General features: G+C 44.9%; 1 protein-coding gene and 1 pseudogene across 1 annotated transcript; one reads left to right on the top strand and one right to left on the bottom strand.

Annotated features, from left to right (window-relative positions):
* The first annotated feature begins 51 nt into the window (after positions 1-51).
* On the top strand, positions 52-3,784 carry LOC106597555 (C-factor-like; annotated as a pseudogene).
* Positions 3,785-3,805: 21 nt separating this feature from the next.
* On the bottom strand, positions 3,806-7,492 carry LOC106601660 (E3 ubiquitin-protein ligase TRIM35-like). Its single transcript, XM_014194010.2, has 6 exons — positions 6,788-7,492; positions 5,943-6,038; positions 5,270-5,500; positions 5,165-5,187; positions 4,958-5,076; positions 3,806-4,748 (listed from the first exon to the last, which is right to left on the bottom strand). Exons 1-6 carry the CDS (start codon positions 7,319-7,321, stop codon positions 4,189-4,191), a joined length of 1,563 nt encoding a protein of 520 aa, XP_014049485.2. The 5' UTR covers positions 7,322-7,492; the 3' UTR covers positions 3,806-4,188.
* Between the last annotated feature and the right edge of the window lie 5,019 nt (positions 7,493-12,511).

The raw sequence follows: 12,511 nt of genomic DNA, 5'->3' as shown, positions 1-12,511 counted from the left end.
ATAAACAGTCAATGAAAATAATTGACGTTATAAATGGGGTGAGAAGGAGAGCCCCGAACAGTCACACACTCCAGGTCGAGGCAGAGACTGAAACGAGAAGAAATGGCAGCTAAAGCATGCAGCATCCTGATCACGGGGGCCAACCGAGGCCTGGGTTTGGAGATGGTTAAACAGATGGTGGAGTCTCCCTGGCCGGTCCGCCAGTTATTAGCCTGCTGCCGAGACCTAGACGGGCTCAGAGCTGAGGTGAGAGCAGAGAGAGGAGATTGGAGTGTTCCTTATTCCATGTTGTTCTTAGGGCATCTATGTCCTTGAGGGCAGAGCCATGTATTTAGAAAGTTGGGTCAAATTTTAGAATGTTATATTTTGTTTTAATTCTAGACATTCAGTTACATAGCCTTATTTAAATCAAATCAAATCAAATGTTATTGGTCACATGCATACAGTATATTTAGCAGATGTTATTGTGGGCGTAGCAAAATGCTTGTGTTTCAAGCTCCAACAGTGCAGTAGTATCTAACAATTCACAACAATACACACAAATCTAAAAGTAAAAGAATGGAATTAAGAAATATATAAATATCAGGATGAGCAATGTCATAGTGGCATTGACTAATATACAGTAGAATAGAATACAGTATATATATGAGATAAGTAAAGCAGTATGTAAACATTATTAAAGCGACTAGTGTTCCATTATTAAAGTGACCAGTGATTCCATGTCTATGTATATAGGGCAGCAGCCTCTAAGGTGCAGGGTGGAGTAATCAGGTGGTAGCCGGTTAGTGATGGCTGTTTAACAGTCTGATGGCCTTGAGATAGAAGCTGTTTTTCAGTCTCTTGGTCCCAGCTTTGATGCACCTGTACTGACCTCGCCTTCTGGATGATAGCGGGGTGAACAGGCCATTGCTCAGGTGGTTGATGTCCTTGATGATCTTTTTGGCCTTCCTGTGACATCGAGTGCTGTAGGTGTCCTGGAGGGCAGGCAGTGTGCCCCCAGTGATGCGTTGGGCAGACCGCACCACCCTCTGGAGAGCCCTGCGGTTGCGGGCGGTGCAGTTCCCGTACCAGGCGGTGATACAGCCCGACAATTATGCATCTTTAAAAGTTTGTGAGGGTCTTAGGGGCCAAGATTAATTTCTTCAGCCTCCTGAGGTTGAAGAGGTTCTGTTGCGCTTTCTTCACCACACTGTCTGTGTGGGTGGACCATTTCAGATTGTCAGTGATGTGTACGGTGAGGAACTTGAAGCTTTCCACCTTCTCCACTGCGGTCTCGTCGATGTGGATAGGGGCGTGCTCCCTCTGCTGTTTCCTGAAGTTCACGATCAGCTCCTTCATTTTGTTGACGTTGAGGGAGAGATTATTTTCCTGACACCACTCCGCCAGGGCCCTCACCTCCTCCATGTTGGTAATCAGACCTACTACTGTTGTGTGGTCTGCAAACTTGATGATTGAGTTGGAGGCGTGATTGGCCACGCAGTAATGGGTGAACAGGGAGTACAGGAGGGAGCTGAGCACGCACCCTTGTGGGGCCCCAGTGTTGAAGATCAGCGAAGTGGAGATGTTGTTTCCTATCTTCCCCACCTGGGGGGCGGCCCGTCAGGAAGTCCAGGACGCAGTGGCACAGGGCGGGGTTCAGACCAGGGCCCCGAGCTTAATGATGAGCTTGGAGGGTACTATGGTATTGAAGGCTGAGCTATAGTCAATGAACGGCATTCTTAGGTAGGTATTCCTCTTGTCCAGATGGGATAGGCAGTGTGCAGTGCAATGGTGATTATTAAATATTCCCCATATAATGTTAATAGGGCGCTCACATGGCTGCCTTAGAATGTTGAAATAGTGTCATGTAAATCCTCAATGGCCCAACTCTCTAAATACATGGCTCTGCTTGAAGGCAAACTCTACTGAATAAGGAAAACTCTACTGAGCAAAGATAGAAAATAAAGCCTTCCTGGAGATGTATTTTCTGTGTCTAACCAACAATGTGTCCTTTGTGTTTAAGGGTCTGCGAGACCTGGCAAAGAAGCACCCGAATGTCATCACTGTCATCCGTCTTGGTGAGTACTCGCTCTGTTCCATTCTTTTGTTTCTTCACGCTCTAGCACTAGGACTATTGAGCCTATTAATGGCACTGTTGTCAATCTCACCAGTCACAGCATGCACTTGTATTGCCTGTACTGTATGAATCACATGGCAGAGTGCCAGGTTACTCTGAGCTGGCCAGCTGGGATGTTAGACTGGATACTGGGGTTGACTAGCCCCAGATCTGTTTGTGCTTGAAGGATAATTACAGTTAGGGGTGGCAAGACAGCACAAACAGATCTGGGTTTAGTCTAGCGGTTGACTGACTGACTTTTTCTCCTCTGTGTCTGTCAGACGCCACAGACCCCTGCAGCATTAAGGAGTCAGCCAAGCAGGTGGGCAGTCTAGTGGGGAAGGCTGGGCTCAACCTGCTGGTAAACAACACGGGGATGCTGACTCACGGCACCATGCAGACCACAAGTACCCAGAAAATGCAAGCTGCATTCAACACCAACATCATGGGCCCCATGGACGTCACTAAGGTGAGAGCAGAGAGCCAGAAAAACACACATACAAATACATTTTAGAGGACATTGAAAATGTATTTGTTTTTCCTAAGGTCTACAAACAAAAGGTGTAGAATACTGAAGAATGATTCATCATTTTTGTTTTCTCTGTCTCCCTCTCTGTCCCTGTGGTCCTCATTAGGAGTTTCTGCCCTATCTGCAGGCAGCAGCCACAGCCAGTGGGAAACCAGGAATGTCCTGTAGTAAGCCAGCTGTGTTCAGCATTTCCAGCACGGTGGGCTCCATGGCAACCATCAAGGAGATGTATTCTTTCTTCCCTATGGCATCAGCAAAGTAAACAGACCTCTGTTACCTTGCCTATTATAACACATCCTCTCCCATCACATTATATTCCCTGTCAGGTTAGCCCAGCCATGTCAGTGGAGGCTGGTGTCAATTTAAATCGGCGGACGGGCTCTTTGTAATGGCTGGAATGGAATACATGTCATGTGTGATGAGTTTGAAACCTTTTCATTCATTCCGTAGTCATGGTTCTACATCCAATCTATTGTCCTGTATCCTCTCCTCTTTAACAGCCTCCCTCCCTTCTCTCTTCCTGCTCCTCCTTTCCTCTCCTCTCAGGCTGGTCTGAACATGCTGACGCTCTGCGCTACAGAGGAGTTCAGGAAGGATGAGATCCTGTTTGTGGTCCTGCACCCGGGCTGGGTCCGCATTGACATGGATGGAGAAGGGGTGAGTCTGACTGGCAGGGTGCTTCTATTGACCACATTGACCTCAGGGGTGGGAAAGGATGTAATGAACTATGTTTAAGCATCTTAGAGCAGTGTTGTCCCAATAGTCCATCAGGAGCAGGAGTCAGAACCCAATAGTGGGTCGTGGCATAAGCCTAAAACTGGGCTTTAGTCTGATGTTCTGTTTTGATTATCTGGAGGGGTCAAGACAACATTTGAAAGGTTTTGATTAGTCATGGCCCAATAAAGTCTAATACCACTACTGCCACAAAGGCCGACCATGTATGTGTTTACTATGACCACCAGGGGGCGATCGATGCTCCAGAGAGTGTGGAAGGACTGCTGTGCATGATGGACTCCTTACTGAGAAACAGACTGGGGCCTTCCTGGACCATGAGGGCAAAGTCATGCCTTGGTAAACTCACTGGATTGTACTGAATACTGGAGAACTCTGAACACAATCATTTATAATCATTCTATAAACCTTCTATAAATATGCATCAAATAAACATGAGTACAATCAAGTGGTATCCCCCCAAAGTTTATTCAATTGAGAAAAAAAATAACATTTTGGGGCTTTTATATACAGGAATTGTAATATTCATTGTGTCGTATCGAATCGTATATCTTCATTCATCTCACACATGCTCTTTACTACACGTTCCATAACATGGCAAAAAAGCCAATGTCAAATGGAGTCTTTCGGTAATAATCAGTATCTAATTTCTTCTATCGATAAAGTCAAAAAGGTAATCAAAAAAATCTCTTAAAGATCTTACAAAATGTTTTCCACACACACCGTGCCAAACATTTCACTATGCCATTACCTATGTGTCTGGAGGCTGGATATGTGCCTTGGATGTACAGCTACCACTCTCTTTGAATGGTGCTGTCAGAACCCCTCCTCATCACCAGGTGGCGCTGTTCCACACAGCCACTTTGACCGGGCAGATCTTCAGCGGGCCGGGGTTGTTTCCGTTGATGTTGGCCCCAGGGCAGAAGAAGGGGAACATCCTCTCAGTGAAGATATCATTGAAGGTGTAGATGGACGTCATGTTAACAGGGTTGGAGAAGGTCACCTCCCCAGAGTCGTAGTCCAGCTGCACCCTGACCCTCTTCAGCCCCCCTGTCAGTTTGAGAAGGGTGCGTGGCCGGGTCATGGCCATATACTCACCCTCGCAGTGGGAGATCATCCACAAGCCGCCCTCAGGGCAGCCTGAGATCCGGCCCTTCCTGTTGATGGACTCCTTGGCCACACCCAGCATCCAGTCGTCCTTGTCCCCCACCTCTACCTCCCAGGCGTGGCAGCCGGTGGTGAAGCCCTCAGAGCCCAGGACGAACACGAAGTGGTCAAAACGCTCTGGGTTGTCTGGGAGCACCTGCACATGACCACTGTTGGTCACACTGGTCAGGTCCTTGTTCAGAGAGAGCCAGGAGTAGGCCGTGTTAGGATCCAGAGTCACAGGAGCTGGGAGATGGAGAAAAGGGCTTTAGTGATGGAAACAGTTTTAGAAAATATTTACAAGTTGTGGATTTAGTAATAAATGAATTATCGTACATCTATACGAGTTAGTAGAAGTTCACTAGAACATTAGTTAATACAGTTATAGCTAGCTAGATACCAAACAAGCCAAAGACTGGAGCATAAACAGACTACTGTAGTCTTGCTATACATACTGTACTCCACCAGCCCCACCATCTTCTCCCAGACCTTGTACTTGAGGGAGCTGACATGTTTTGCCACGTTGATCAAAGCACCTGAGATCTCCTCTGGACCCTTCTGAGGTATCACAGCTCTGCAACAATATAACAGACAGTTAGTTCTAGTTGGAGTTTGGTACATTACATTATAAAGGTATTAGGTACTCAAGTCAGAACACTTACCTCTTCTTTGTGTTTCTGTAGTTCTGAAAAGGTAACAAAACAAATGTTTTGTAACTGTTTGTACTGTCAATACTGCTGGTTTATACAAGTTCCTATTCTTCTTACCTGGAGGAAAAGAGCATCACTGGAGGCTATTTCATTATCAATAGCGATGATGGCATGAGAGAGGGTGAGGATGTCTGCCGTGATGCCCTCTGTCTTCTTCCTCACCAGATGTCTCTTCTGCTCATCTTCCTCCTGTAGGATAGCTATCCTGGCTTCCTCCTCATTCTGAAGGAACTGCCTGAGCTGCTCAAACTCCTCTCTGATGTGATTCTCTGTCTGCTGGGTCTGGCTCTGGACAAACAGGAGAAACGGGTCATAGGAGGGATACAATCTTATATATAACTCTAGAACAGTGGCACACAATGGCAGACATTTGTCAAAACGTTGTTTTGGTAGGCAAGCCATTGACAACAAAGTCTCTTACAACCTAGACATGTCTGATTTCTGATTTGTGTGATAAATTCAATCAATTTAAAATAACTTTATTATCCCTCAAGGGGAAATTGCTTGGTCAAACACCAGACACAAACACCAGGCACAAAGCATATTGACTGCTTTGTCCACATGAGGATATACTGTACACAAGTTATAAGACCATATTTTCAAGGGTTTGTTTTTTCAAAGGCATTCCTCCAACTGTTTACAGACTAACAGTGTGTGAGCTAAACATCAGTCAGTGTGGTGTTGGGATCTGCTGATGTCCCACGGTTTTGGACGCCCTGTTTGTTGATACCTTGATGTGCACAGTTGTGTCATCACACTCCTGCTTGGCTTCATAGAGGCCACGGAGGCACTTCTTCAGAGGGATCAATTCTTTCTTCATTTCTTCCTGAGGGAGAGAGAGGAGGGGGGGAGGGAGAGAGAGAGAACGTTTTTAGAGATACCACTGTAAAGTGTATAAGCGGTAAAGTGGAAGCTTAGCTCAAGAAAATCTAGCCGTGTAAACACGAACGTCAACGGCAGAGCTAAAGCTCATCTGAGGTCGTGCATAGGCTGCTGTTTAACCGTAATCAGGATATTTTGGTGATACTTCTTTTGGTGACACCATATTCTATGGTTTCTGGAGTACCATCTGCAACTGCACGCAAACGTTTACAATAGAAAAGTTTATTCTGAATCGAGAATTAAGAAAGTATCACCGGGTAAGGGTTAGTTGAAAAATTGCTGCCAGTGCATTGCACTAGCATACGGTGTAACTGTGTAAGGAAGCATTCACGTATCACCTTACAATGTGTATTTATTTTTTTTTAAATTTATCCAGCTATCAGATACAGTATCAATGGCTCTGGATCCCTTTCGAAATGTCACTGTTGTGAAATGTGTCACATCAATAACAATCATGTTTCACAATAGTTATGTTTGATAGCTGACGGTACAGCTTCAAGTTTTATACTGTTGCTAAAACGAGCTGGATTAAGAATACATTTTCAAGGTAGTATGGTCAATATAAAGTAGTATATCTGAATAAAAACTGTGAAATTAAAAGATTATCTGACAGAATACAATATTTGCAACACCATAAAAGAGAGGGTTACACAACCATCCAAAACTGAATGATACGAGACAAGCCATTCTAACCTTGAGCTCCTGGGCCCCCTCCTCCAGTGGGATCACACAGTGGCCCTGGTGCCTCTTAGACGTGTGACACACACAGCAGAGCACCTCGGCATCGTCCTGGCAGAACAGCTTCAGCACCTCCCCGTGTGTGGGGCACTTCGCCTCAGACTTCACTGAGACGCCCCCTCTGTCCGGCCCCCCGCCCGCCTCGCCCTGGCTCCTCTGCTCCCTGAAGAAGGTATCAGCCACGTTCTTCAGAGCCAGGCTCACTGTGGGCTCCGTCAGGGAACACTTCCTGCGGCACACGGGACACTCGCGCCTTGCCTTCTTCTGGTTCCAGAACTGCTGCAGGCAGGCCCGGCAGAAGCTGTGGGTGCACTTGAGCACCACAGGGTCCCTGAAGATCTCGCAGCACACAGAGCAGGTTAGCTCGTCCTCCAGCATGGAGCCCGAGTGAGAGGACACGGCCCTGGGCCGCAGAGCCATGACCACCTTGGGGCTCTGTAAGAACGAAGGTTTCCCAGGCTGGGAGGAAGCCCGTGGGCGCAGCGCCATGACTGGCTCCTGCACTGTAGCTAGAGACTACTGTGGTGTATTCCCTTTTCAGTGGAGGAAATATCATTCAGCAGTGCTGTAGCATCTACTCTTTCCTGAGGAAAGCTCTCTGCCAGCTCTATCTCACATCCAGGAACAGACACTGGACTGACAGCTATGGACACACAACATAGTAAATGAGGGACATGAGATCACATCCTATGGGTGACCTGGACTTGTAGAACAGGTCCTGCTCCGCCCCCCAAGGGAAAAATGTCTTTAAAAGCCAAATCACGTCCCCTGGCCTCCTACCTGCCCACAACAGGATTCTAAGAAACTAGTCCTTAGTTATTATGCCTAACCCAACTGACCTCCCAGTCAGAGTCAGTCTGCCTGTTTCTGAGAAACGAGAGGCGGGAGTGTCATGTCTGGGTAGAGCCTGGAGCAACAGGTGCTGCGGTGGGAGTAGGGTTAGGAGGCCTCCGACTGGGCACAAACTAGTTGAATCAACTTTGTTCCAACGTAATTTGTCAGCGTATTGTGACGTGGAATCTACGTGGAAAATACATTGGATTTGAAAAAAGTAATCAATGTAAACTGTTGTTTTGAGGGTGAAACTTAAACCACAGGATTATGTCATCATTGTAACACGTTTTTAACGTAGGCACAGATGTCAATTCAACGTCTATTCCACGTTGATTAACTGTAATTTCATTGAAATTACATGGAAACAATGTTGAGTCAACCAGTGTGTGCCAAGTGCGTTGTATAAAATATGTTGAATTTGTACCTTTGAAATGAAGTCAGATGCAGTGGCTGCCCATCCATTAGGGGCGGAGCCCCACTTGTGATAGGTCAACAACAACAAATAATCTACATATATATATATATATATACAGTACCAGTCAAAAGTTTGGACACACCTACTCATTCTAGGGTTTTTATTTATTTTACTATTTTCTACAATCTTTATTTAACTAGGCAAGTCAGTTAAGAACAAATTGTTATTTACAAGGACGGCCTACCCCAGCCAAACCCAAATTACGCTGGGTAAATTGTGTGCCACCCTATGGGACTCCCAATCACGGCCGGATGAGATACAGCCTGGATTCAAACTAGGGACTATAGTGACGCCCTCTTGCACTGAGATGCAGTGACTTAGACCGCTCGGGAGCAGCAGTAATAATAGTGAGCAGAATAATAGTGAAGACATCAAAATTACAGTTGAAGTCGGAAGTTTACATACACTTAGGTTGGAGTCATTAAAACTAGTTTTTCAACCACTCAGCAAATTTAGTTTTGGCAAGTCGGTTAGGACATCTACTTTGTGCATGACACAAGTAATTTTTCCAACAATTGTTTACAGACAGATTATTTCACTGTATCACTATTTTAGTGGGTCAGAAGTTTACATACACTAAGTTGACTGTGCCTTTAAACAGCTTGGAAAATTCCAGAAATGTTTTCATGGCTTTAGAAGCTTCTGATAGGCTAATTGACATCATTTGAGTCAATTGGAGGGGTACCTGTGGATGTATTTCAAGGCCTACCTTCAAACTCAGTGCCTCTTTGCTTGACATCATGGGAAAATCAAAAGAAATCAGCTAAGACCTCAGAAAAAAAATTGTCGACCTCCACAAGTCCGGTTCATCCTTGGGAGCAATTTCCAAATGCCTAAAGGTACCACGTTCATCTGTACAAACAATAGTATGCAAGTATAAACACCACTGGACCACGCAGCCGTCATAGCGCTCAGGAAAGAGACGCATTCTGTTTCCTGGAAATAAAGGTACTTTGGTGCGAAAAGTGCAAATCAATCCCAGAACAACAGCAAAGGACCTTGTGAAGATGCTGGAGGAAACAGGTACAAAGTATCTATATCCACAGTAAAACAAGTCCTATATCGACATAACCTGAAAGGCCGCTCAGCAAGGAAGAAGCCACTGCTCCAAAACCGCAATAAAAAAAGCCAGACTACAGTTTGCAACTGCACATGGGGACAAAGATCGTACTTTTTGGAGAAATGTCCTCTGGTCTGATGAAACAAAAATAGAACTGTTTGGCCATAATGACCATCGTTATGTTTGGAGGAAAAAGGGGAGGCTTGCAAGCCGAAGAACACCATCCCAACCGTGAAGCATGGGGGTGGCAGCATCATGTTGTGGGGGTGCTTTGCTGCAGGAAGGACTGGTGTACTTCACAAACTAGATGGCATCATGAGGTAGGAAATTTATGTGGATATATTGAAGCAACATCTCAAGACATCAGTCAGGAAGTTAAAGCTTGGTCGCAAATGGGTCTTCCAAATGGACAATGACCCCAAGCATACTTCCAAAGTTGTGGCAAAATGGCTTAAGGACAACAAAGTCAAGGTATTGGAGTGGCCATCACAAAGCCCTGACCTCAATCCCATAGAAAATGTGTGGGCAGAACTGAAAAAGCGTGTGCGAGCAAGGAGGCCTACAAACCTGACTCAGTTACACCAGCTCTGTCAGGAGGAATGGGCCAAAATTCACCCAGCTTATGGGAAGCTTGTGGAAGGCTAGCCGAAACGTTTGACCCAAGTTAAACAATTTAAAGGCAATGCTACCAAATACTAATTGAGTGTATGTAAACTTCTGACCCACTGGGAATGTGATGAAAGAAATAAAAGCTGAAAGAAATAATTCTCTCTTCTATTATTCTGACATTTCACATTCTTAAAGTAAAGTGGTGATCCTAACTGACTTAAGACAATTTTTACTAGGATTAAATGTCAGGAATTGTGAAAAACTGAGTTTAAATGTATTTGGCTAAGGTGTATGTAAACTTCTTACTTCAACTGTATGAAATAACACATATGGAATTATGAAGTAACCAAAAAAGTGTTAAACAAATCAAAATATGTTTTATATTTGGGATTCTTCAAAGTAGCCACCCTTTGCCTTGATGACAGCTTTGCAAGCTCTTGGCATTCTCTCTACCAGCTTCATGAGGTAGTCACCTGGAATGCATTTCAATTAACAGGTGTGCCTTGTTAAAAGTGAATTTGTGGAATTTCTTTCCTTCTTATATATATATATATATATTGTTTTAGATTTTTTATTCTTGTTTTAATTTATGTAAAGTGACTTTGGGTCCTTGAAAATCAATATATAAATACAATATATTATTATTATTATTTTCATCATCATTATTAAAATCCCTTAAACTCGTGGGAATTGACCTATATGGATAGGGCTAAATTGAAATGTTTCTTACAGAATAAAATATGGAAAGCATATGCATACCTGTCACGCCCTGACCTTAGAGAGCCTTTTCATTCTCTAGTTTAGTTAGGCCAGGGTGTGACTAGGGTGGGTACTCTAGTTTTTATATTTCTATGTTGGCCAGGTATGGTTCCCAATCAGAGACAGCTGTCTATCGTTGTCTCTGATTTGGGATCATATTTAGGCAGACTTTTCCCACCTGTTTGTTGTGGGATCTTGTCTATGTATAGTTGCCTGCGAGCACTACATTGGCCTCACGGTTCGTTTTGCTCTTTATTGTTTTCTGTGCGTTTCACTCGAATAGAAATGATGAAACCATTCCACGCTGCACCTTGGTCCGATCATTACAACACCGTTTGTGACAGTACCATGATAGAAATGAAAACGGAACAGTTTGGAGATTATGGGAAAATTATTAGACTAAAGGTGAGGACATAATAAACTCAGTAAAAAAATAAACGTCCTCTCACTGTCAACTACGTTTATTTTCAGCTAACTTAACGTGTGTAAATATTTGTATGAACATAAGATTCAACAACTGAGACATAAACTGAACAAGTTCCACAGATATGTGACTCACAGAAATGGAATAATGTGTCCCTGAACAAAGGGGGGGTCAAAATCAAAAGTAACAGTCAGTATCCGATGTGGCCACAAGTTGCATTAAGTACTGCAGTGCATCTCCTCCTCATGGACTGCACCAGATTTGTCAGTTCTTGCTGTGAGATGTTACCCCACTTCTACCAAGGCACCTGCAAGTTCCCGGACATTTCTGGGGGGAATGGCCCTATCCCTCACCCTCCGATCTAACAGGTCCCAGATGTGCTCAATGGGATTGAGATCCGGGCTCTTTGCTGGCCATGGCAGAACACTGACATTCCTGTCTTGCAGGATATCACGCACAGAACGAGCAGTATGGCTGGTGGCATTGTCATGCTGGAGGGTCATGTCAGTATGAGCCTGCAGGAAGGGTACCACATGAGGGAGGAGGATGTCTTCCCTGTAACATACAGCATTGAGATTGCCTGCAATGACAACAAGCTCAGTCCGATGATGCTGTGACACACCGCCTCAGACCATGACGGACCCTCCACCTCCAAATCGAACCCGCTCCAGAGTTCAGGCCTCGGTGTAACACTCATTCCTTCGACGATAAACGCAAATCCGACCATCACCCCTGGTGAGACAAACCACGACTCGTTAGTGAAGAGCACTTTTTGCCAGTCCTGTCCAGCGACGGTGGGTTTGTGCCCATAGGCGACGTTGTTGCCGGTGATGTCTGGTGAGGATCTACCTTACAACAGGCCTACAAGCCCTCAGTCCAGTCTCTCTCAGCCTATTGCGGACAGTCTGAGCACTGATGGGGGGATTGTGCGTTCCTGGTGTAACTCGGGCAGTTGTTGTTGCCATCCTGTACCTGTCCCGCAGGTGTGATGTTTGGATGTACCGGTCCTGTGCAGGTGCTGTTACACGTGGTCTGCCACTGCGAGGACGATCTGCTGTCTGTCCTGTAGCGCTGTCTTAGGCGTCTCACAGTACGGACATTGCAATTTATTGCCCTGGCCACATCTGCATGCCTCCTTGCAGCATGCCTAAGGCACGTTCACGCAGATGAGCAGGGACCTTGGGCATCTTTCTTTTGGTGTTTTTCAGAGTCAGTAGGAAGGCCTCTTTAGTGTCCTAAGTTTTCATAACTGTGACCTTAATTGCCTACCGTCTGTAAGCTGTTAGTGTCTTAACGACCGTTCCACAGGTGCATGTTCATGAATTGTTTATGGTTCATTGAACAAGCATGGGAAACAGTGTTTAAACCCTTTAAAATGAAGATCTGTGAAGTTATTTGGATTTTTACGAATTATCTTTGAAAGACAGGGTCCTGAAAAAGGGATGTTTCTTTTTTTTTGCTGATTTTATATTATAGGATTTAAGGTTTACTTTTAAAATGTCCAAAAAAGTTTGGTTA

Source organism: Salmo salar, chromosome ssa03 (genome assembly GCF_905237065.1).
Source record: "Salmo salar chromosome ssa03, Ssal_v3.1, whole genome shotgun sequence".
Lineage (NCBI taxonomy): Eukaryota > Metazoa > Chordata > Actinopteri > Salmoniformes > Salmonidae > Salmo > Salmo salar.
This window is presented reverse-complemented; position numbering and strand designations above follow the sequence as displayed.